This window comes from Carex rostrata, chromosome 16, assembly GCF_964058835.1.
Source record: "Carex rostrata chromosome 16, lpCarRost1.2, whole genome shotgun sequence".
In the NCBI taxonomy this organism is placed as follows: Eukaryota; Viridiplantae; Streptophyta; class Magnoliopsida; order Poales; family Cyperaceae; genus Carex; species Carex rostrata.
Window position 1 is genome coordinate 2,037,588 of NC_135933.1, and position 22,565 is coordinate 2,060,152.

At 31.2% G+C, this 22,565-nt stretch overlaps 1 protein-coding gene across 2 annotated transcripts; it reads right to left on the reverse strand.

Moving 5' to 3' along the window:
• Window positions 1-10,452: 10,452 nt before the first annotated feature.
• Window positions 10,453-14,466, reverse strand: LOC144567863 (protein NLP1-like). 2 transcript variants are annotated; one of them, XM_078318070.1, is made up of 5 exons: window positions 14,227-14,466; window positions 13,009-13,712; window positions 12,703-12,750; window positions 11,825-12,608; window positions 10,453-11,464 (listed from the first exon to the last, which is right to left on the reverse strand). In XM_078318070.1, the coding sequence occupies exons 2-5, from the start codon at window positions 13,645-13,647 to the stop codon at window positions 10,827-10,829; spliced, it is 2,109 nt and encodes a 702-aa protein (XP_078174196.1). In that variant the 5' UTR covers window positions 13,648-13,712; window positions 14,227-14,466; the 3' UTR covers window positions 10,453-10,826. The 2 variants fall into 2 exon arrangements, with proteins under 2 accessions (XP_078174196.1, XP_078174197.1); XM_078318071.1 differs by lacking the exon at window positions 14,227-14,466 and adding an exon at window positions 14,125-14,193.
• Between the last annotated feature and the right edge of the window lie 8,099 nt (window positions 14,467-22,565).

Here is a 22,565-nt window from a genome sequence, read left to right on the forward strand (position 1 = left end):
ATTTGTCTCAAATATAAAATTTGATAAAGAAAAGAAAATTAGAAAAATACTATATAAAAAGAGGAGATATATATCAATGAGGAGGGTTCAAATGCCTCCATGTTTTTGTGCCTCCATCATGCCTCCATCTCTCTCTATCATTTTCAAAGTTTAAACAGTCGATCCGAACCGCTCAATCTAACCTCCATACTAAAATATGTTTGGAGACCAAATTTTATATTTTTATAAATTTTTTTACTATTTTTTAGATAGGTACAAAAATACTGTTTTTAGATGGTTCAGATTTACTGATTTTGTACCTATCTAAAAAAATAGTAAAAAAATTCCTAAAAATATAAAATTTGGTCTCCAAACATATTTTAGTATGGAGGTTAGATTGAGCGGTTCGGATCAACTGTTTGAACTTTGAAAATGATGAAGAGAGATGAAGGCATGATAGAAGCACAAAAACATGGAGGCATTTGAACCCTCCTCTATATCAATAGCCTGCTCAATACAATCATTATTGCTACCCACTATTTTAATAGCCTAAACTTTAATGTAAATAAGTGGAATATTAAAGTCAATAAACTGAATAATAATATATAATATAGTAAGGTCATATAAGTCTTGTCCTAAATCCTAAGACAAATAAGGTGAATATTAAGGTTGATAATCTAAATACTAATGTCAATAAATAAAATAAGCTTTATGTCCTAAGTCTTAAAACAAATAAATTGAATGTTAAGATAAATAAGATGAATATTAGGACTAATAAAGTGAATACTAAGATCGAAAAATTGAATGAAAAAAAAAACACACACACACAGTTCGAGGTTTGCCAAATTATTGTGAAATCTTCGCCAGAAGTTTCATACAGAGTTTGAATTTTGAAAATTAAGATAAAGATATTGAATATGATTGGAATACAAAGAATACATATCTCTTCAGGTCAAATAACTTGACTAAGTATACTTGAAACAAACGGTTCAAAATCATTTTCTTTAACTTAGCACGAATATCAAAGCACAAATAATACTGTCTCCTTTGCCATCCCGAATAGGCACTGGTTAAGAGTAAATCTGGACCGTCCGTTTCAATTGCATTGAGTCAGTACCTGAAAAAAAATATGGACCCGAGACAAAAAATAATAAGGCATTTTAACTCAACTCTTATTTAAAATATGAATTTGTCAACTATTGGTAGGTTGTAAGACTCTGAAGTTTTATTTTCTAATAAAACAGACTTTGGCCTTTTTAAAAAAAAGATGACGGTGTTATGAATATAATGGATGATCCATTCATATTTATTTATAATTGATAACCAATAGAGATATTATAATTTTATATTGTACATATGAAAAATATATGAACAAGAGACAGTCATCATTTGTATCTTATTTATATTTATTTATTTTTACTTTATTACAGATCGCAGCTTCTCGTAAAAAAATAAAACAAGAGGCGAATCAGAATACCGCATTCGGTCAGGAGTGCGTATCCTCTGAGATATCTCAACTTTTGCGTGACCTACGTGTCCGGTGCCTATTCGGGGGTGATGTAGGGGGTCCCTATTTTGTGTGCTTTGAGATTCGTGCAGAACGTCCTTAAACAGTTGGGATTTTCTATAAAATCACGCAAAGTTTGAGATATCTCAGAGGATATGAATTCTTCGGTCAGCTTAGGAAGCAGCTGCACACGGCAAGCATCTTTATCTTTTTAAAAGAAATATTCCTTTTGAAAAGGTTTCGAACTTCTGGCTTTCTCAACCTGTGGTAACACTTGAGACGGGTCATGTATATGAAATTGCGTTCACGAGCATGGTGACAAATGAATTATTCATGTTTGATTTGGCAAGATCAAAAATTCGTGATTCGAGAATAATTCGGGTATAATTTGAAAATGATTTGGAATTGTCTGGATTAGAGATCTTAGTTCTGCAATAGAGCAAAAAAAAATTGTTTTGGAAAAAATTATGAAAAAATTCTCAAAATTGAATTTTTTTTTTCTAAAATTAGAGAAAAATTGATATATTAATAGATTATACCTATTTATAGACAAATTTGAGCCCTTTATATATACAAAATTTGAACTCTAATCTTTTATTTATTTTTAACATATCCAAATTTTTTTTTATATATATACAAACTTTTTTTTTTGGAGGCCCCTTAAATTTTGGGACCCGGGGCAGTCGCCCTGACTGCACAGCACCAGGACTGAGCCTGACAATAATAATCGTCTTTTAGTATGTTTATTTTAATATAATACATAATTAAAATATATATTATTGATGAGTATTTTTGAGATATGGAATTGTGCTTTATGTATACTATTTTTGCCTTTAAATTTATTACCTTTAATACTCAAAGAAAGGTTTGTTGCAAGCGCACAACCGATCAATGTAGTAGTTAGGGTGTTGAACCACATGGAGTACGTTTAGATACTTAGCTTAAACTTTAACAATAAATTTCAGATAAATAAGGAAAGTAAAGTACAATAAAGTAGAAATGAGGGGATTTTGTTCTATCAATCTTAAATTTGGATTCAATACCCGAAGAAATGAGTTTTAAACAATAAATGAAAATAAAATAAAGAAAAGAAAGATTAGTTTGCTTTCAAGTTGAGGAGATCTATGGGCATTTGGTCTACAATCCCTTGCTAATTCTATCTATTCGTTATTGTTTAAATTCATGTATGATTTGATGAGGTTTCCAACTTAATGTGTCATTAAGGGTTACTTTCGTGAATTAATAATGTGCCTAAGTAATTTGGACTTCACGGTTAGGTCCTTTACCCTAGCTACCTAGACCATAAGCTCTTGTTAGCCTATTTTAACTAATTATTGATACAAATATTTTGGTGCGGTGGGTTAATGTTCCTCGAATTTTAGGTGCTGTCACTATCCTAAAGGGATATTTAACGCTCGTGCACACAAAATACATATCAATACTTAATCAATCTAAGTGTCTTATGTAAGGGTCTGACTTCACGGTCATTCTTCACCAAACCCTAACCTTTAATTTCTATAGTTCCGATTTTGGATATCAAAGTACGGTCGTTTCTAATCTAAATCCTAAGGTATTTATGTTCATAATTTAGTACTCTCATCTCATCCTAACTACTTTGGTTCTTTTGAATCAAAAGGGAATCCAAAGCAGGACTACATCGATTGCAAGTATTAAACTATGTAATCAATACAAATGATAAATCACAGAAATTAACAATCATAATAAAAATAAATAACCAAATAATATAAAATTAAACAAGTTAATGCATTGACCTAAATCCCTAGAGAGAGATGTACTCTTTCTTGGAGAGATCCATTACAAAGTTTGACAAAAATAAGAAGAAATGAAATAAAGAAATGATTACACCCTTTATCAAATCAAAAACCTCAATCTTGCCGAAATCTTGATCGGATCTTCTTCTTCTCCTTCCTTGAAAAGCCTCTGAAACTTCGAGAATTTCTGCAGATTTTCCACTGTATTTTATGGAAATAGACATGCACTAAGGGATAATGAGAGAGATGAGATTGATGCCTTGAATGGGAATTAACCCCATCTTTTATAGCTAAAGTTCATGCCCAATTTAGAGGCTAGAATGTGGGGTTAGTGGGTGCTATCTTTGCATTATTTTCCAGACTGTCATGTTTAAATTTAGACCCTTGAAACGCGTCTTGAATGCGCCAGAAATAGAAAAACTATCAAAAATGCGTATTTCTGGCTATCTGTGGGTCCAATGCGGATGATTTGGGCCGCACTGGAGGTGAGTGCGTCCGCATTAGGCTCGGACTTTTTCTGTGAAGTGCTGAAATATTGAAAATTTGTCCAATTATTGAGTGATTCTGCATTTTTCTTTTTTTAGTTTCTCAAGTTATAGATCTTCTCGCTAGCTTTCTGAAAAGTGGTCATACACCCAAAACGGAGTTACGAGTCAAAAGTTATGGCCGTTTTAAGTTCAGACTCCATTTTTGGCAGGCTGCTACAGTGCGTCCGCACTAGGGCATTTTTCTTCATGTTTCATCATTTCATGCACTGTAAAGCCAAAGCAAACATAGTAACTTGATTCTAGGTGTATTCTATTTACTTTATATTTAAAATACAAGATATTTGGTATTATTTTATGATAAAAACTAGATCGAATGTATATTTTATGCTTATCAATTACTATTATATTTAAAATTATACAAATATATCATATATCTGTTGTTCTAAGAAATAATCTTTTTCGTCTATTTGACTAATTTGCAAAACATACAATTATTGAATTTTACGATTTCTTCTATTTTAGAGTTATGCAGGTGCAAGCAAATTGGAATTGCAATATGGATTGCTTGAACTGAAGAAATCATGAAGACATTTATCAATAATTTAAATTGTAATATTTTAAACTTGGTAAAGTGTGTTTGATGTTGTTTCAACAGAATAAAAATGTTGGTAACATTTGTAAAACATTATAACGATTTAACCTGTAAGAAAACGCTGAGGAACAGCTTGATCAAACTCAGAAGGAATCACAAACGTTGGTAACGTTTGTCAATTGTTACAATGATTTAATTAATTCAGCGTTGTAACGTTTGATAAACGTTGTAACGATTTAATTAAATCCAACCTTCAGAAATTTCTGTTTTTGATTAAGTTTTTACAGGGAGCAATCGTTAGTAACGTTTTATAAATGTTGGTAACGTTTTGATCAATCTCGCAGAAAAAGAAAACCTAATTTGAATTTTGAACTAAAACGTTGGTAACATTTTAAGTCAAATTGTTCTTTCTGGAGCTGTTTCTATAAATAGAGTTTTGGGCCTCCATCTCAAATCCTCCCAGCCGACCCTAACGTTCAAAAACACTGTTTTTTTTGTGAGCTTGGTTCCTCCATTGTTGATTGAGCTTAAAATTTCAATATCTCTCAAACAACCTCAAATCCACTTTAGTAATCTTGAGTTAGATTAGGTTAGGTGAGATCTTGAGTGTTCTTCTTGAGGATCTAAACTTTGAGACTTTGTTCTCTCTTTGAGTTGGCTGTGTGACTTCCCGTTGGTTTGTAAGGATTCACCGGTTCACAAGTTATAAACCTTTCTCGTTGGGTATAGAAAGGCGCACCTAGAAGAGGTTGCAATGCCCCGGAGATGTAGGTCATTGGTTTGCCGAACTCCGTTATCATCCCGTGTGTCAAATTTCTCTAAACTCATCTATTTATTTTTTAATCACAATTATTTTTTTATTTTATGCGATTAGCGGTGCATTTAGTATAAAACAATATCATATTAATAAATTATGAGATGAGTTACAGTGAGTTGTAAAAAAAGTAAAAACTATTTCTTACTTCACATTTAAACATTGGTTTTCTACCTATCTGATAGTAAATAATTCTAAAAAAAATATAAAATTTGATTTTCGAAACATTTTCATATGAAGATCAAATTGAGTGGTTTGAATTGACTGTTTGAATTTTGAAAGTTGAATATATGAATGTAAAGTAAGAAAACTCTTACTTTACAACTCACTATAGTCAAGCTTATAAATAATTTAGTAATTAATTAATCAATGGTTTTATATTATGTTTGTAAAATAAATTATTAACACAAACTACCATTCTATTATTATACTTAGGCCGGATGGGTGTGCATAACTCAAAATCCTGTCTTAGTCCAGCAGCCTATCAACAGATTAGGCCCAATTTGATCCATTGAATATAAGATCGGATCAGGTCGGCTGTCGGACAAAATAGGCTTATGTGAATGTGAGCTTACTTGTCACTATTCTATTAATATAACACCAAACGAGAAGATTCGTACAAATCATAAGTTGCTGTCATGGGGATAGGGGTGATTAATGAGCGAGCATGAGCGAGTTAGAGTATGCTCATGCTCGCTCATTAAGTAAATGAGCGAGTTGTTAATGAGCGAGTTATGAGCGACTCACGAGTTATGACTTATGACTCATAACAAAATTATATAGTGTGCCCACGCATAACAAAATTTGTTAAAAGTCATCATAACAAAATTCAACAAATTGTCATAATTCATTTAAATAAAATATAATAAAAATCCAACAAAAATATAATCATATTAAAAAATCAACAGTATCATCAACACTTCAACAATAATACTTTCACAGCCATCGTCCAACAAACAATAATAAAATATTACAAAAATCAACAGTATCATCCAACAAAGTGTAATACTTTCACAGTAGCATCAACAGACAACAATCAACATATTACAAAAATAAAATAACTATGCTCACTATCTATCAATCTTAATAAGGCAAGATTGATGTTACACAGAATTATACAGGATTAAATGTGGCAAATTCTTAATGAGCGAGTTATGAGCGAGTTGGGTCATGCTAATGCTCGCTCATTAAGTAAATGAGCGAGTTGTTAATGAGCAAGTTTAGACGAGCTTTTAATGAGCGAGTTATGAGCAATTTACTCACCCCTACATGGGGATGATACAAAGACAGAATTCGTACCCTCTGCATTAACTCAAAATAGGAATCTTTCGAGTTAATACATCTAGACCGTCCGATTAATTTTAAGATTCGTGTGAATTAAAACTGCATTAATATTAAAGACTCTTATGTTTTAAACGGAACCGGATAGGCTCCGTTTACAATCGGACAGTCGATATCTATTAACTCAAAAGTTGCTCTTTTGAGTTAATGCAGACGATGCGGACTCAGACAAAGAATCCCCGCCATCACTCTAGCTTATTATGATCTTCCAAGTATATAAAATTTGCCAAAAAAAAAAGCCATGGTAAACTTAAGAAATCTATTAGAATGTCAGATATTAGATGTAACTTTACAATTGTGTACTGACACGGAACAAATAATTTTACAAAATGTCTTTCCTTTTTAAAACATTCCTTTTTCTAAATTTATTAATAAAATGTTCAATATACACCTTGTCACGTTCTCTGTTCCCTCTCTCTCTCCGTCTTTTACAAAAATTTGCCAGCATTCCATCTTATTTTATGGAAATTAAAGCACGGTATGTAAAAAATACGAGAGTGTATCGAGTTGTTTAATTTAAAAAAAAAACACGGTAAATAAAAAGCTCCAGAACTAAACGGCTGATTTTTTTTTCCCTATATGTAATTTGTAAGCTTGAGTTCAGAACAAAATCAGGGCAGAAACAAAGAAGGGTGGGTGGGTGTGTTTTTTTTTTGTAGTTCTAATTAATATTTGCTCTTGTTATGCTTGTTTTGTGGTTCTTTGGTTTAGTCGTTTGCACATGGTTCTTTCGTTGGAATTTTTTTTTTCACGCTTTGTGTCAAAATGGAGGTACGTAGCTGTGAACTCTTCGTCCTGTTTCCTCTAAATATACCATTGAGAGCATACCTGAAATTCAAATAAATGAAGTAAATGTATTTCTTTTTTTTATTTTTTATTTTTTATTTTGTTTTGGTAGGTTTTTTTTTTTTTTTATCTTTCTCTCAATTATATAAAAAAATATTAAATGAGCCTATAATTATAATCTCCAGAATGGTTGATACTTGCCAATATTATAATTTAGTTCATGTACAACAAATAAGGTGCAGATCACATGCACTGAAGTGGAATTAATTTTTTTTTTCTTAGTAAAAATTAGAGCTTAATCCATCTAACTATTTAATATCTACCAAAAAAATTTCTATTTAGATTTCAAATCTACGACTTCTAACAAAGATGACATTGTCTTGCATTGCACTAGATTAAAGGGTGATTCTTCACTAAGGTAAATTATCATTGTCTAATTCAATTCTTTATTTTCTCTTGGAAATTATAAAAGAACGCTGCAATCAACATTATTTATTCAGAAAAGCATAACAAAATGATATAAAGAATTAAGAATATAAAGGAAACAAATATATTAAATTAGCCGGTGCAGAAAAGACATGAGCCACAAGCAATCTGTTTTGAGTAGAACTATTGTGTTTGTAAGTTCACCAAGATTTTTGGTGAAGTCAAGTCTAAAATCTATTAAATCGGTTTTAAATGACGAATCCGAACCGTTGAAACCCACCTACTTTACGAGTGAAACATCTACATGTGAAAATTTTAAACATTTGAATTAATTTAGTTTAAAGTCAAGCGGTCAAAACTAGAAGGTTAATAAAATAATTTTAATGTATTCATTTTTTGAACGTATTTTGACCACTTGACTCTATACAAAATTAATTTTTTTTACATGTAGACTCATCACTCATAAAGTAGGTAGATTTCAAAAGTTCAGATTCATTGTTTAAAACAGATTTGATGAGATTTGCCTTGGTGAACTTAAGAACACCCTAGTTCTACTCATCTGTTTTTTTGTTCTTCGTAAAAGAAAGTAATGGCAGGATATATATTTGGATTTTACATAAATATTTGTCAAATTCAAATTTGAAGGAAGAATATTTACTTGATGTTCTAAGAAAGAGAATATTTCATAAAGTCCGCCACACTGAACGGTAAGCAACAATATATAGAAGTAAAAATCTATTTTTCTTGGACAATTAATTCGAAATATGGATACTTTTTATTGATTAAGTCTTTTATCCATGATCTTATGTTAAATAAGACTAATGTCAGTTAAAAAAATGCTAGACAAAGTAGAAATAAATCGGGAGTGCTTCAATGAGTATCTGATCAAATTTATCGGACCAAATTAGGTCAAATGTCAGATTAGAATTGTATGATTTGCATCAAGAATTGTGTTGTCAACTTTATAATTTGTACAGATAAAATGTGTGCTCATCCTTATGTCAATCGGACGGCTCTGATCAGAAATTGAATGCCCCCCGCTTCGAGTAGGAATAACTTTTCTTTTCATTTTAAGACATATACAACAACATGATGTGTGTTTAGCCCAAAAATAATTCCCGCCATACCCCTCTCTCTGAAGTCGGACAAATCAGTGATGACTCAGGGGCTCAGGGCCATTGAATAGCTCGCTGTTCTCTCTCAGCCTCTCAGGTCGAAGCTTCTTCAGGAGATAAATCTAAAGGCATTCAACAAGGGGGAATTCGTATCCTCTGCATTTAGGGGTGCAAATGGGTTGGATATTATCCGATCGTATCCGACTCTGCATCCGAAAATTTAATACGGATCTCTGATATACGAATATCCGTACAGATACAGATACGAAAATTTGAATTATCCGTATCCTTATATTATATAATTTAATATGAATTATGAAAAAAATGATGTTATTCACTATTATAAAAAGCGGATATCCATATCCGTATCCGGTTAATATCCGATCCGTATTCATATCCATATCCGTCTAATATCCGATCCGTATCCGAAAAATAAAAATGGATATGAATATGATTTTACCACTATTCGATCCGTTTGCATCCCTATCTGCATTAACTCAAAAAGAAATCTTTTGAGTTAATATATTTGGACTGCCTGATCAGCTTTAAGATTCGTACAAATTAAATCCAGACTAACATTAAAGACCTCTCATGTTTTAGATAGAAATAAGATGGACTCCGTTTACAATCGGACAAACTATATCTATTAAATCAAAAGATGTTCTCATGAGTTAATGAAGACGATGCGGACTCTTGCGGGGGCGGTTAGCAATCTCCAAATATTTTCTTGTGTTGTAATAATGTAATATGTCACAACTCACGAACTCAATTCGAATTGGGAGAAATCTTTTGACTTTGACTAGGTCAATGAGGGGATGGAGAAGGGAAGGTCGGTCAGGGGGTGAGACCGACTTAACTAAGGAGGACATTAATCTCCACTAAGGCAGACCTGTTCGGTCGGATTAAGAACAAAAGGAGCTTTAAGGACCCTTAAGCCACCGTGCCGAACAGGTACAAAGTTACACAGGAAAGTTGGGGCTAACAGTCAGAAATGGAGAGCAGAAGAATTAAGGAAATGGAGAGCAGAAGGGTTGATCGTTAAGAAGGTCGTTTGGCCAGATCAGCAAAGTTCGTCCAACACATCGCTTACGTGTCGCGTCGTAGTTAATTCCAGAGATTTAGTCAGGGAATCAAAATTGTTTCTTTTGTTAGAGTATCGCCTAGAAAAGGCAAATCCATGTATAGATTCAATTTATGCAATAACAAAGTAATCATTGAATTTCAACTCTCGTTTTCGCTCTTTTGCATTAACATGTATCTCTCCGATTATCTCAAATCCACTCAAATATTTGATTGTTGTTGTAAAGTCTTGATTCTCTAATCAAATTAGATTCTGTACTTAACATAATTTGTAAGATTGCGTACGATACGATCTCCCTTCTCTATTTTTCTTTTATTCTTTGTCCTTTCGAGATTTATTATGCTAGGTTGATTAATTAATAGTCCGGAGAATGCTACCATTAGTATTGCTTTCTTTTGACAGCGTATTTTCTTGATGTTTTGTTTTTCTATGCTTTTTTGTTTTTACATAAGCTTGAATATCGTCTAGTTTGGATAAGAGAATGACAACTGTATCATTACACGCAAATCAAATATTTTGAAACTGGAATATACAAAGGAACCGAAAATTCAGCACAAAAGAATGCAAGCAAAAATTATAATTTACTAGTACGAATTTACAAGAACAACCCTTGAAAGGTACCAAATCTAACAGTACAAATTACAAAAGTGTCTTTTCTACCACCCAACTACTCTCTACTTGAGTTCTAAAGCAATAATCATCATTTCGACAGATTCACGGAAGACCTGAACTGTATTGAAAATATGAAGAAAATTTTCTGGTAAATTCCCAAATTTTATAGATCCCAGTTCCCCTTTCTACTCTAACCTTCGCAATTATCTTGCTCCAATCCCCCAATAAATCTTTCTAACACCAAATATTAATATGCTATTCTAATATTAGCTTTAAAGAAAAAAAAAATCATCCTGAAAATGAAATTACTACATTATGACTGTCTTGAAGTTTGAACGCAGATTTTGATTGTAGCAGCCTTAGATGATTTATACACCTGTACGCACTCCTTCAAATCGGCCTCGCAAGTTAAAAGAATCCATTCAGACTCGTCATCCAAGTACCTTAAATTCACAGAATTACTATTCTCTATATTAAAGCGGCTACAAATCTCATCTTTTAACTCCTTAACACCCCAATTTGGATCTAATCGGAGCCGTATGTTCTCTGAACAATAAGTTGCCTTTATTCTACTCAATACTTCTCCATTCCTTTGTGACTTATTTCGAGTACTCTGTTCAGCTTCAGCGGTTTCTTTTTGTTCAGCTCCAATGGTTTTCTCTGGAGAAGCATTTTCTTTTGTTGTGCCATTAGAAGAGGGCCCACTTGAGCTAGAATTATTGCTGCCTGATGAGGCTGATTTCTTATCTTTCAGTGAGTTATTTTGTGGTGATGGGGCTTTTGTTAGGTCTTGGTATAAGGTGGTGAGCTGGATGGCTGGATCTGCACCGTGGACCGAGTCTATGATCAGTTGGAGCTTCTTTAGAGAGTGGTCCACCTTTTTTATTTTCCGAGATGGCCACCGGGTTATGCCATGCTGTCTACAAATTCTCTTTAGAGTTGTAGGGCAAACTGTAAAAATAAAGGAGAAAAAAAATGTGTTAAATTTTGGAAATAAAAGGATTGAGCAATTTTATAGTATTGGATGACAAATAGTTGGATAAAATGTCTATATGATCAGAAGCTTAGGATCAAATAGTGAACTTGACTCCTGATATTAGCAAAAGATAATTGTGCCAATGATGGTAATTTAGGTTGATTAGCACTCTCATGTTGTAAATTGATCAAGATGGAAATGTGAAGTGAATAGTAAAATTAATGCAATGCATCCTTATAGATAAATGAGGAAATTTCTTTCCTGAAATAGTTGAAAAATGAAAATCCCAAATTTATCACGATTTTAATCTTTTAAGTAAATATATTACTACTAACCTCCAAGGCTTTTTGCAGCATCTTTCAAACTACCGGCAAAGTATTTTCTCAGAACTGACAAGCTGATGGTCTTCTCTGCCTTAGTTCGTTTCTTCTCTGTTCTAGACGCCTCACCTTGTAAATTTAAATCAGCACCATTTGACAAGTCTTCTTTATCTTCATCCATTAGTTGATTGCTTTCTCCAATTTCGGAGTCGATCAGAACATTTAATTCACGTAATTCCAACACAGTTTCTTCCTCAATCTCACTGTCTTTTACAACACGTAATGTCTGGCAAGCCTTTTGCACTGTGGTAGACAAAGAATTGAGCAAAACCTTCTGGTCTTCCATTTTTACGCAATCAAATGGTAGGAAAAATTCTAATACAAAATCAGCTGTACCGGTATGGGTGCACCTTAACCTAATCGCCACCACTCCCTTTAAATTAAACATCCTCGCATGGTGAGATAAAGGATAATCATATTTACTAAAAGAGGATATGTCAGGAGCAAAACAAGGTTGGTTTGTTGTAAATGCCTTTCCTGCCATGCCCTGGCCTCTTACCAGGTGGTGCTCTGAGCATGCCACATGGAAGGCCATGATTGATGGGTCATTTATATAGCAAGCTGAATCAACGGTTGAGATACAGTGGTGGTAGTTTTCATCTGTGTGACGGGTGCCCCTTTTTCCTTGTTGGATACATCGAACCCATGTTTGTGCTAGCGGAAGATTGTGTTTGTGGCATACCGTGGTCAATACATGCTGTATTTCTGGTAAAGCTGCTTGGTAGGAGTTGCTGTTAAACTGAGAGGAAGTATAAATATATATATATATACTTTAGTAAGTACTTTAAAAATATGAGTTTTAAATCTTTGTTTTAATTTGTTAATGTGCTTACTGTTAAGAGGGAAGCAACTGAAACTTCAGAGGTTCTGAGATCAACTGCCTGTAATTAAGAGTATGTTAAAAAGAAGAAAATTAGACAATCAATTTTATATGACAAGGAGTTTAAATAGTATATAATATGCTCCTTAGCTTTGTTAATGTCTGGGAAGCAACTGTATTTCACATCTAGCTTGGGTAGATTTCACATGGTAGGTGCCCAATGACATAAATTAGTCATCTTATGGGCAATGAATCTAATCATAGAATATTAATATCAAACACAAAGAAGCAATTTGTTTACTAGTATATCATTGATTACCTGTAGGGCACTACAAATTGTGACAAGCTCAGGGGCAAAACTGGTCTTTTGTGCTGTCACGATCACTTCCACCACACCTAGACATGTGCCACTGTCTCGTTCAAACACCGGAAGGGCTATAGAGCCGTGCATATCAAATCTGTGTGCATAGATCACTCGAGGATACTCATATTTACTAAAAAAGCTGACATCTGGGGTCCACTCTGGCAGCCTCCCAACAAAAACCCTTCCCGGCAAACCAAGTGACTGGCTAGTACCCACCTCGGCTGAAAATTCATAATTCGTCGAGACATTTCTGTAATTCACTAATTTGTCGCTGTTTTCATTTAGAGCGTATGGCTGGCCCCCGGTTGTCAGCAGCAGTTTGTTTCCTTTCTGTACTGGGACCCACAACTGTACTAGGAAATTGGATTCAATTCGTGCTTCTCTGATGAAACTCAATGCTTCTTGAACCCTCTCCTTTAGGGAGTTGTTGGATTGCCAGAGAGGGGAGAATGATGTGGAATTGGGGATACTAGTTGACGCATCTAACCAATTATTATCTGTTGAGAGAAGCTGGTCTAATAGATCAAAATCGGATGTACCGCCTGAGAGAGTGAAGTCAACTGAGATTCCAGCTGGATTGAGGCTATCTTCCATGTGAAATTTTTTCTCTAGGTTCTTCTCATATTGCTCAGAACTCAGAAATTATGCGATAATTGTGCCTGGTAAAAGAGACAAAAATGATTGTTATCTCATAATAATTATCAAAGCAGGCTTGAGAGATTGCAAATTCATTAGTTAACAGAAATTGGCAATAAAAAAAACTACAGCTGAAGAGTGTGCTCTTGTGGTACTTGTAATTTTTAAATTGAGGCATGAATTCAAAAAGAAGAGCAGATACAAAGTAACATTAATAGCTTATTAGAGTTAAAAATATCAGGATTGGTGTTAAAGGATGAAAAGAAAAAAGAAAATTTTGTTAATAGGCTTAATTTTCTTCTGATGTAAATGCGCAAACTCCTTAAATTATTAAAACAGAGAAAAGGATCACATAATTGCAAAGATTTATTTACAATCTCAAGAGAGAAGTCTTGATACTTTAAAGAAACACAAACAAGTGAAAAATTATCATACCTGATATTCTCAGATAACTTTAACAAAACAAAAGAAATATCTTCAAAGAAAAGAGAACAGGAGGCAGTAAACAATAGTAACAACAAAGAGAGAGAGCACTACCTTTCGTGGAAGAAATTCCCCCTTTCCTGGAAGGCTCTGTCTTTGTCCTGATAACTCTCTCTTGTAATTAAATCACAAGCACTTTTTCCTGATAACTCTCTTTTTGAAAGAAAAAGAAAACGAAGGAGAAATTGAAAACCACCTGTTTCCCCTTTCCTATGAGCCGACTTCTCTTCCTTCCTGTGAGCTAGTGGTGGTTTTTTATTTTGACGCTTGAACCACAAAAGAAATTGAGCTGGTGCTCTACTGAACCCAGACCATATATTCCATTCAATACTTGCATCCTTGGAATCCTGAGGGAAGAGAGGGACCTTTTGGCATTTTCCCGGGAAACTTTTGCGTGTGGGACCCTATAATATTTTTTTGGGAAATGTTTCCAACTGCCAACCGATTCACAGCAAAATAAGCCGCCACCTTCTTTTTTTTTTTTTATTTACATACAAATAATTCTTTAATTTCTTTCCTAGTATATACACTTTTTATATAAAAAAATTCAGCATTAGAAATAAAAATCTGTTGTTTTTTTAAACTAAACTTGGTTATATCATTGGCGAGAAAAGCTGCTGTTATTCTTTTGGAAAAACAAAACATAAACTTATTTTTTCTCATCCAACCGTTGTTTTTATCGAGATCCGGACATTAAAATAAATAAGAATCCGTTTTTTAAAGAAAAATAACAGTCGATTCGTACTCTATACCATTGTGCTACCGTCTCAGTACAACTTTATCAAAACTAATATATATATTTGTTGCTACAGTAAGCCTACTTGTTGTCTTGTTGATGCAGTATATATTTATCAATAAAGTGTCTGTATTTTTCTTTTTCTTTTTAAAAAAATGACAACATGTATTTTTCTAAATAACTTATCCAATATATAAAATCTTATATTGGATCTTGGCCTGGCCCTTGGCCATTTTTTTCTTTGTCTTCTAGTGTCATGCCAGGAATTTTTAATGCTAGAATATTTCGCTCTCATCCTGGGGTCCACAAGCTTTGAGGAATCCAACCATCTCTTATTCCTTATTAAAGTCAACTTTATAGACAGTTGTGTAATTATGTTTTCTTTTGTGATTAACTATGTAATTATTGAAGGTGGATTTTGAAAAGGATTCCATCCGTTGAAAGGAATATTAAATACTTTTCATCTCATTTCTGCGGGTAGTTGAGTTGGGCAGGACTCCTCTCAGTGGTTTTACGACTTCCCCTTGGGCAGTACTTTTCATTTCATTTCTCTTTTCTCTTTTCATCTCTTTTCACCTATTTGTTACTTGTTTATTTATTTCTACTTTGTAATCTTAAATTGATAACCATAACAATTTTATTTTAAATTGCACACAAATATTTGACCTTTAAAATTTTGATTATTGGATACCTTTAAAAGATTCAATCATTCATGAGTTAATTAGAGCAACTACTTTATGGATTGTTTAGTTGATCAGAAATAAAATTTATTTTCAAAATACACAAGTGTCATCTATTAGTTATGTAGCATCTTCTATTATTGTTTTGACTTCATATTGGTGTAAGTCTCGTTTAGATAATTCATATTTTAAATTGTCATTGATTATGTCTTTTGATATTTCTACTCTGACTCAGATAGGTCCCCTGATAGTGATATTGGACACAGACTCTTAGGACAGAACCAGCTCCCATATGGTTTTAGATGGGGTCTCTTCTCTTGGTTTAGGAGAGTCAGATGATAGAGACATGTATGATGCCATTGATGAGGCAGCTAGTTTATTATCTCTTGATTGGTCTTTAAGCTGATAATAGCTCTTCTTCCACTGATGTGATTGCTATTATGATTGATATTAGCGATTTTAGTGATGTTAGTTTGATTATATTTTTTGGTATACTACTTTGTTTTGTGGTTACTGATACTAGTTGATTGATGTTTCACTAATTTAGAATAAATGAATTTTTGTATAAACTATATTGTTTCGTAATAAAACAGGTGGAATTTCACTTTTTCAAAAAAAAAAAAAAATTGAGACTTAAATAGACTTAAATAAATGATGATAATCCAAACAATTAGAATGTGAAAATAAGATTAAGAAACGAGCTAATTAGCCTCCAAATTTTGGAAGGAAATAAAATATCTATCTTAAAACCATTTAGTACAGTATTGACTGACATATTTCCCTAGCATATGGAAATGCATGTAGAATAGGATTTTTAGACTTCAATTCATTCAAATCAAACAAGAATCCGTTTTAAAACTGCAGATATAATTTTAAAACAGTGTGGGTGTTCAAAATACCGATAGTAATTAATATAAGTAATCTCGGAATTCGGAGATAATTATCTCCGTGGAATTATACATGACATTAGTCATTTTTTTTCCACATTCTTTATATAGATTTTCTTAGAATTATGAAGATGAGGTGAAACATAATAAAATACAATATCTAGCATGGCCTACTGATCACTACAACCCTAACAAGTATTGATATGTACTTCATACTATATATGATAGTGATTCTGAATTGCTGATGTTGCTGGGAAAAAGGTTCGGACATAAACTATATTGGATATTTGGATCCATCTTTCATTAAATGAAAGTGCAAGTGGATTCCTAGCTTACTACTCTGTTATTAATTTATAAATCATACTTTGTGGTTAAGGTGCTTTGTGATGAAGCAATGATCAATTAGCTAGTGCATTCATTCTAAATCTTCATTTTTGAACTTAATTTGAATGGCTGATCTAATTAATAATTCAATATAACCTAGCTACATATATAATGAAATAATGTACGAATGTATATATTGCTTTATTAATTTTCTTATTTTATTTTTTCTACTATTATTTAGAAAGAAAGAAATTCCATTGATTTCAAAAAATTCGGTAATCCCTAATTTCTCGGGTGCAAAATTAAAATCTTTAAGGAATAAAATCTAGAATCCTAAAATAATAAGTCCAAGACAAGAAATTACGATGGATGAATAATGTTCAATCTCATTTTAAGCACTTTAAATAACGATTATTGTGATTAAGATTAATCAATTTCGAACAAAATATTGATATTTAACATGCTTTAGTATAGAACGTGAGTAATGCAGTGGCACGAGCCTCGTCTCTCTATAGCTAGAGATATATGTTTAATTCTAAAAAAAATAACAACTAAAATATGTTGGATTTACTTTTTCTTTAAAAAAGGTATATAAAACTAAATTTATTTTTTTCCTTAAAGTTAGCAAAAGCTACATTCAAATTAATACCAATGCAAATTTCTTTTCCTTCAATTTTTATTGACAAAATTAGCTAATATAATTCATTTTTTTAATGTAGTTTTTGTTTTTTTGAGTGAAGATTGGAGGTCAAACCACTTAACTATTTAACATCTACAAAAAATTCCTTCATACGAATTTCAAACCGGCGACCTTCTATACAAATAACATTGCCTTTTCTTCTAAACCAAAGGCTAGTCCTCAATATAGTTTTTGTTGAACTTTATTAAATTGAAGATATATCAATTATCATTTATATTAAGTATTGTTGTATAATTGATTAGTTATTTGTTAATAAAATTTTAAGGCTATTCTTATCACTACTTTATGTTTACTCTTAGTCCTCTCTATTTCATTCTTCTAGCACCTCTGTGCACATCCAACATAACATATTTATATAAAATATTTTGGATCTTCATTCAATTTTTAAGGATCTTTTTAATACATTAAATGAGATTTGGTAATTTCCAACGCATAAAGACTCAAGAACTGAATCCACAAGCAAGCATTAATTAGAATCCACCACCACTCAGGTGCTTGATCTTTGCTAGCTATTAATTGTTCAGAATTTAAAATTGCTCATTAATACAAATTAACCATTAATGTCACATCACTGATTAATACAAGTTGTATGTTAGCTTGCAATTGGATTTAAAAAAAAAAAATGGAAAGATGCACCAAATAATCATTGACCTGTTTCTGTACATGAATGAACTATGAAGGTGACAAAGTTGGAGATTTTACATGAAGAAAATATTTTCTTTTTTAGAATAATAATAATAACAACAAAAGCTTGTTTGATGTCTTTGATCTGTGTTTTAAAGTTTTTTTTTTTTGAGAGAAGTGTTTTCAAGTAGACTTTTTCCGAGGTTGTACTGGCAAGAGGGTGACATGTTCGGTCCAAATTTAAAATTAAAAAAAAAAAAAAAAAAAAAAAACAAGGAGTTCATTGATGGGATGGTGCTGATTTTATTTCTCCTTTTCCTATTTAATGGAGCTCCATTAAGAGATTTAGACTAATTAAATATTAGCTCATATTCTGAAATTTGAGTTTATTATAGAGTTACTTGTACGGAAGTTGTACTGAGACTTTTATCATTTTTTATATATGTAGTTTGATGACGATGAACCTACCTGTTATTTTCACAAAAGAAAGGAGAAATATTTCCGAAATATTTAAATGCTTCGTTTTTTTTAATCTCTATTTCAGGTCTATTTATTAAATTTTTCATATGAAATTTTTTACACATTTAAATAACAAGATAAACAGTTGAATCTGATTTTTTTTTTTTTTTTTTTAAATACATGTAAAATGTTGTAAATAATGCTTCATTTGTTTCATCCACAATCCACATCAATTGATACTATACCGATCTCTTAATTATCACATAAATAAAACTGAACTGTTCAAAAACTTCCAATGCATGTTAAATAAACGATACAGCTAGCTCTGACAATTGCATACAATTAAATTTTATTATTTTTTACTTTAGATATCTCATTGTTAATTAAGAATATGAAAATTGGAGACACGAACTGCCTCCAAGCACAATCAAGACATCACTTTCATGGTGACATCTCTCTGCTAAAAGAAAATGAAAAATTAATATTGTTCGTTTGGTTGCCTTGTCATGTGTCACTATTAAGAGAAAGAGAATCAGCTCAGCTCAGCGCCTGCTAAAAGAAAGAAAAAAAATGAAAAATATGATTCCGTGTATGATTCCGTCATGAATTCCACCAATAGAAGTGGACCAGAGCATCTTTTGGAATTTTGTTCCCGAAGACCATGACTCTATTAATTAACACCAACTCTGTTTGTGTTAAATGTCTCCAACAATTTGGGTACACTACAAAGGAATCAAAATATGGGCTCAAACAGGAAACTTTGTCTGGTACAAATCATTGCAAGTGGTACAAGATGCAAAGCATTGCAAGTGGTAGCAAGTAGTAACCATGTAAAATGTTAATTGTACTCTCCAATCTCCATGCCATTATGCCAATACCTCACAAGAGCACATGGTTGCCTATTTCATGGTATCATATATATATATATATATATATATATATATATATATATTGCTAATTGCTAAAAAGGAAAAGTGGTTCCTTTCATTGGTTATCGTTATTTTTGGTTATAGCACCGCTCTGGTTAGATCGATAGATGGACTTGGATTCATTCATAGTCAAGTTATCATTTATTAAAGTGGGGTCTTTTTTGTTTTTGTTTTGATGGAGCTTAGTAAATTTATCATTTATTCAGTGTTAATTGGACTTTCCAGTTATTTTCTCAATAACTATATAATTGTAATTTTAATTTAATTGCATCGCTATGTCTTTTGTAAATCAAATTATAAAAATCATTATTTTTTCTTTAAATAATTAGTTTGTAAATAAAAACTAAGTAATTAAGCTAATATATGTGAAAATAGATAGATCACATCTTTTAAGACAAAATCAATTTTGGTAAAACTTAAAATATAACCTATATATATGTTCTTGACACGTTCATTATTATTATTATTATTATTTTTTCAAAAATCAAACATATAGATTGAGAATTATGAATATAATTCTTCAATAATGCATTTATAACGTATTATGTGTGTTTGATGGAATGAAATTCCTGCTTTTTCATCCAACCGTTAATTTTTTTGTTGAGATTCGTGCATAAAAAAACTTGAACGGTTGGGTGATGCTTTTCCAAATGAAAGGTATGAGATTTTCAATTTGTTTGATGACCTTCATAAGTATGAATTAATACAAAAGATCTCAGAATTGATTTATCATACATAAATATGAACCTCACATTGAATAATTAATTATGAATATATGTGTTCTTTCACGGACCCACTGTGATTAATTGTTGTTGTATACAATAATAAAATTATAATATAACTTGAATATGAAATAAGTATCTAAATCTTTTACTTATCAAATTTACTTATTTTAGAATATAAATATTAAATTGAAAATTATTGTTCATTATTATATATTTATGATCTCTATCTAAAGAGATTGTCGCAGTGTCGCCAACAAAGCATGTACTCAGCTCTTACTATTAATTTTGTCACATATATTCTATTCTAATGTAGATAAACACTTTATTTTATTTTTTTTTAGATATCACGAATACCTGTACATATTTAACTACATATATATATTGAGAATGTCAACTATTCACAAAATTTCAAACACCCAATCAATGTTGGTCATTTTATCTATCTATCAAGTACAATCTGCTTTTATACAATACTGCATTTTAACTAGAATTAAATTGGGTCATGATATTAAAACTGTTAACCTTTTTTTATTTTTTATTAATGTAACTTATCTAAATATTTTAATATATATAGTCATTTTTATTCTTCATTTATTTTCTTTTAAAACTGCTTCTCTTCCATAAATTATTATAGAATTTCTTTCATTAATAATTATATTTAAAGTAATTATTATGTTTAAAGGTGCTTCTCTTTCATACATTATTATATGATTTTCTTTCATTAAAAGTTAATACAAAATAAATCAATATTATGTCTCATTTGTTATTTGTATCTCGTCATATCCAAGAATTCTAAAGATATTACGAAAATTAAAGAGATTATTGAAAATCTATCAACTTGGTATATTGATTTATCCATTCAGCTCCACAAATTAACTTTTATTGATAATCTACTTAAAAAATGTTTTGACGAATTTTATCATTATTTTCACAAAGTAAACTAAAGAAAATGACATGATTACTTATAAAAATAACAATACCCCCTAACACTACAAAAAAATATATACATCAATCATGCTAAAATTAATAAATTGATGATAACTCATTCATTTTTGAAAAAATCCCTCAAGTTGATGATAACTCATTCATTTTTTTTTCTCCTTAATGATGTATTCTCTTGAAAATTATTTATGCTTTGCTATTTCCATGAACTTTTGGATTATTATATGTTCTTTAGAAGAGATACCTATTTAATCCAAAATCATAAGAAAGAGAAGAAATAGCATCTAACAATTATGAAAATAATATTTAATAAATCATCACAACATTAATTACATTATGAAAATATATGACAACTAGAAAGACATTTAAAGAGGCTAAAATTGTTCATACTTTTTTAAGATATTATGCTAATAAAAAAATAATGGTGTTAATAAAAATATTAGTTACTATTAGAAAAACAGTTTAACTTATAAAGTTGCTCCCTACCCTAGCCCATACATAGTCTAAGTTAAATTATTTTTTGATTAAAAATAAATTATAGTTAGATATATGAGCTAACTTAAATTGTTATCATTAAAATTATTATATTAAGTAAACAATACTTTTATACGTCATACAAAAAAATTGGTCTATCGAATTAAAATGGCATGAAAATTCTAAAGGAGAAAAAGGAGATTTTTTTTTTTTGTTCCGTTCCTTGTTCTTTATATATGCTAGAAAGTAGAAAAGAGTTGTAATTAGGCAATACGTAGTAACAAATTAGAAATTTGAATCTAATCATATTAAACATAATTCATAATTTTCGTTACAATACAAATCGATAATAGTTCATTTTCTATTTTACAAATCATGTACAAAATTAATGTTGATCTTTTAAACAAGCAAACAAAAATATTCTCAAAAGTTTGCAAATTATTCATGTTAAGTTGTATATTCTTTGTAAAATTTACAAATAATATTTGAGACCTTCCTCAAGAGTCAAGACAACTAGTACTTGTTAGAAAACGGAACAAATAATACAGATTATTTTCTCCAAAAATCATTCAACTTTATCAAAGAACACTTTAATTAGTTCCACAAATTGCAAGTGCTACCTCCACCTCTTATTACTTTAAGAGATGTCTGGTTCCTTAATGGAGTTGCATAATAATCCACTTCTGATTTTATAATTAAGTAAACACATTTAAGTTATTTTTTGCGTCTACTCTACGAGACTGACAAAATTAAGTATTTAAAATTAAAACCGCTGGAAAGCTTCCCCACATGTTGCCTATACCAGTTTACCAGTTCATACTGGGCTTAGTCACCACCAACTTTGGATCAACTTGTAATTTAAAAAGTTGGAATGCATTTTCAAAAAGCAAGAAATCATATACAATTTTCTGTT

Coding starts and splice junctions, on each gene's coding strand:
- LOC144567863 (XM_078318070.1), bottom strand. CDS start 13,647: ATGGAAGATAGCCTCAATCCAGCTGGAATCTCAGTTGACTTCACTCTC. Junction 12,609..12,702: donor CAGTTGCTTCCCTCTTAACA/GTAAGCACATTA, acceptor ACTTCCTCTCAG/TTTAACAGCAACTCCTACCA. Junction 11,465..11,824: donor TGCTGCAAAAAGCCTTGGAG/GTTAGTAGTAAT, acceptor TTATTTTTACAG/TTTGCCCTACAACTCTAAAG.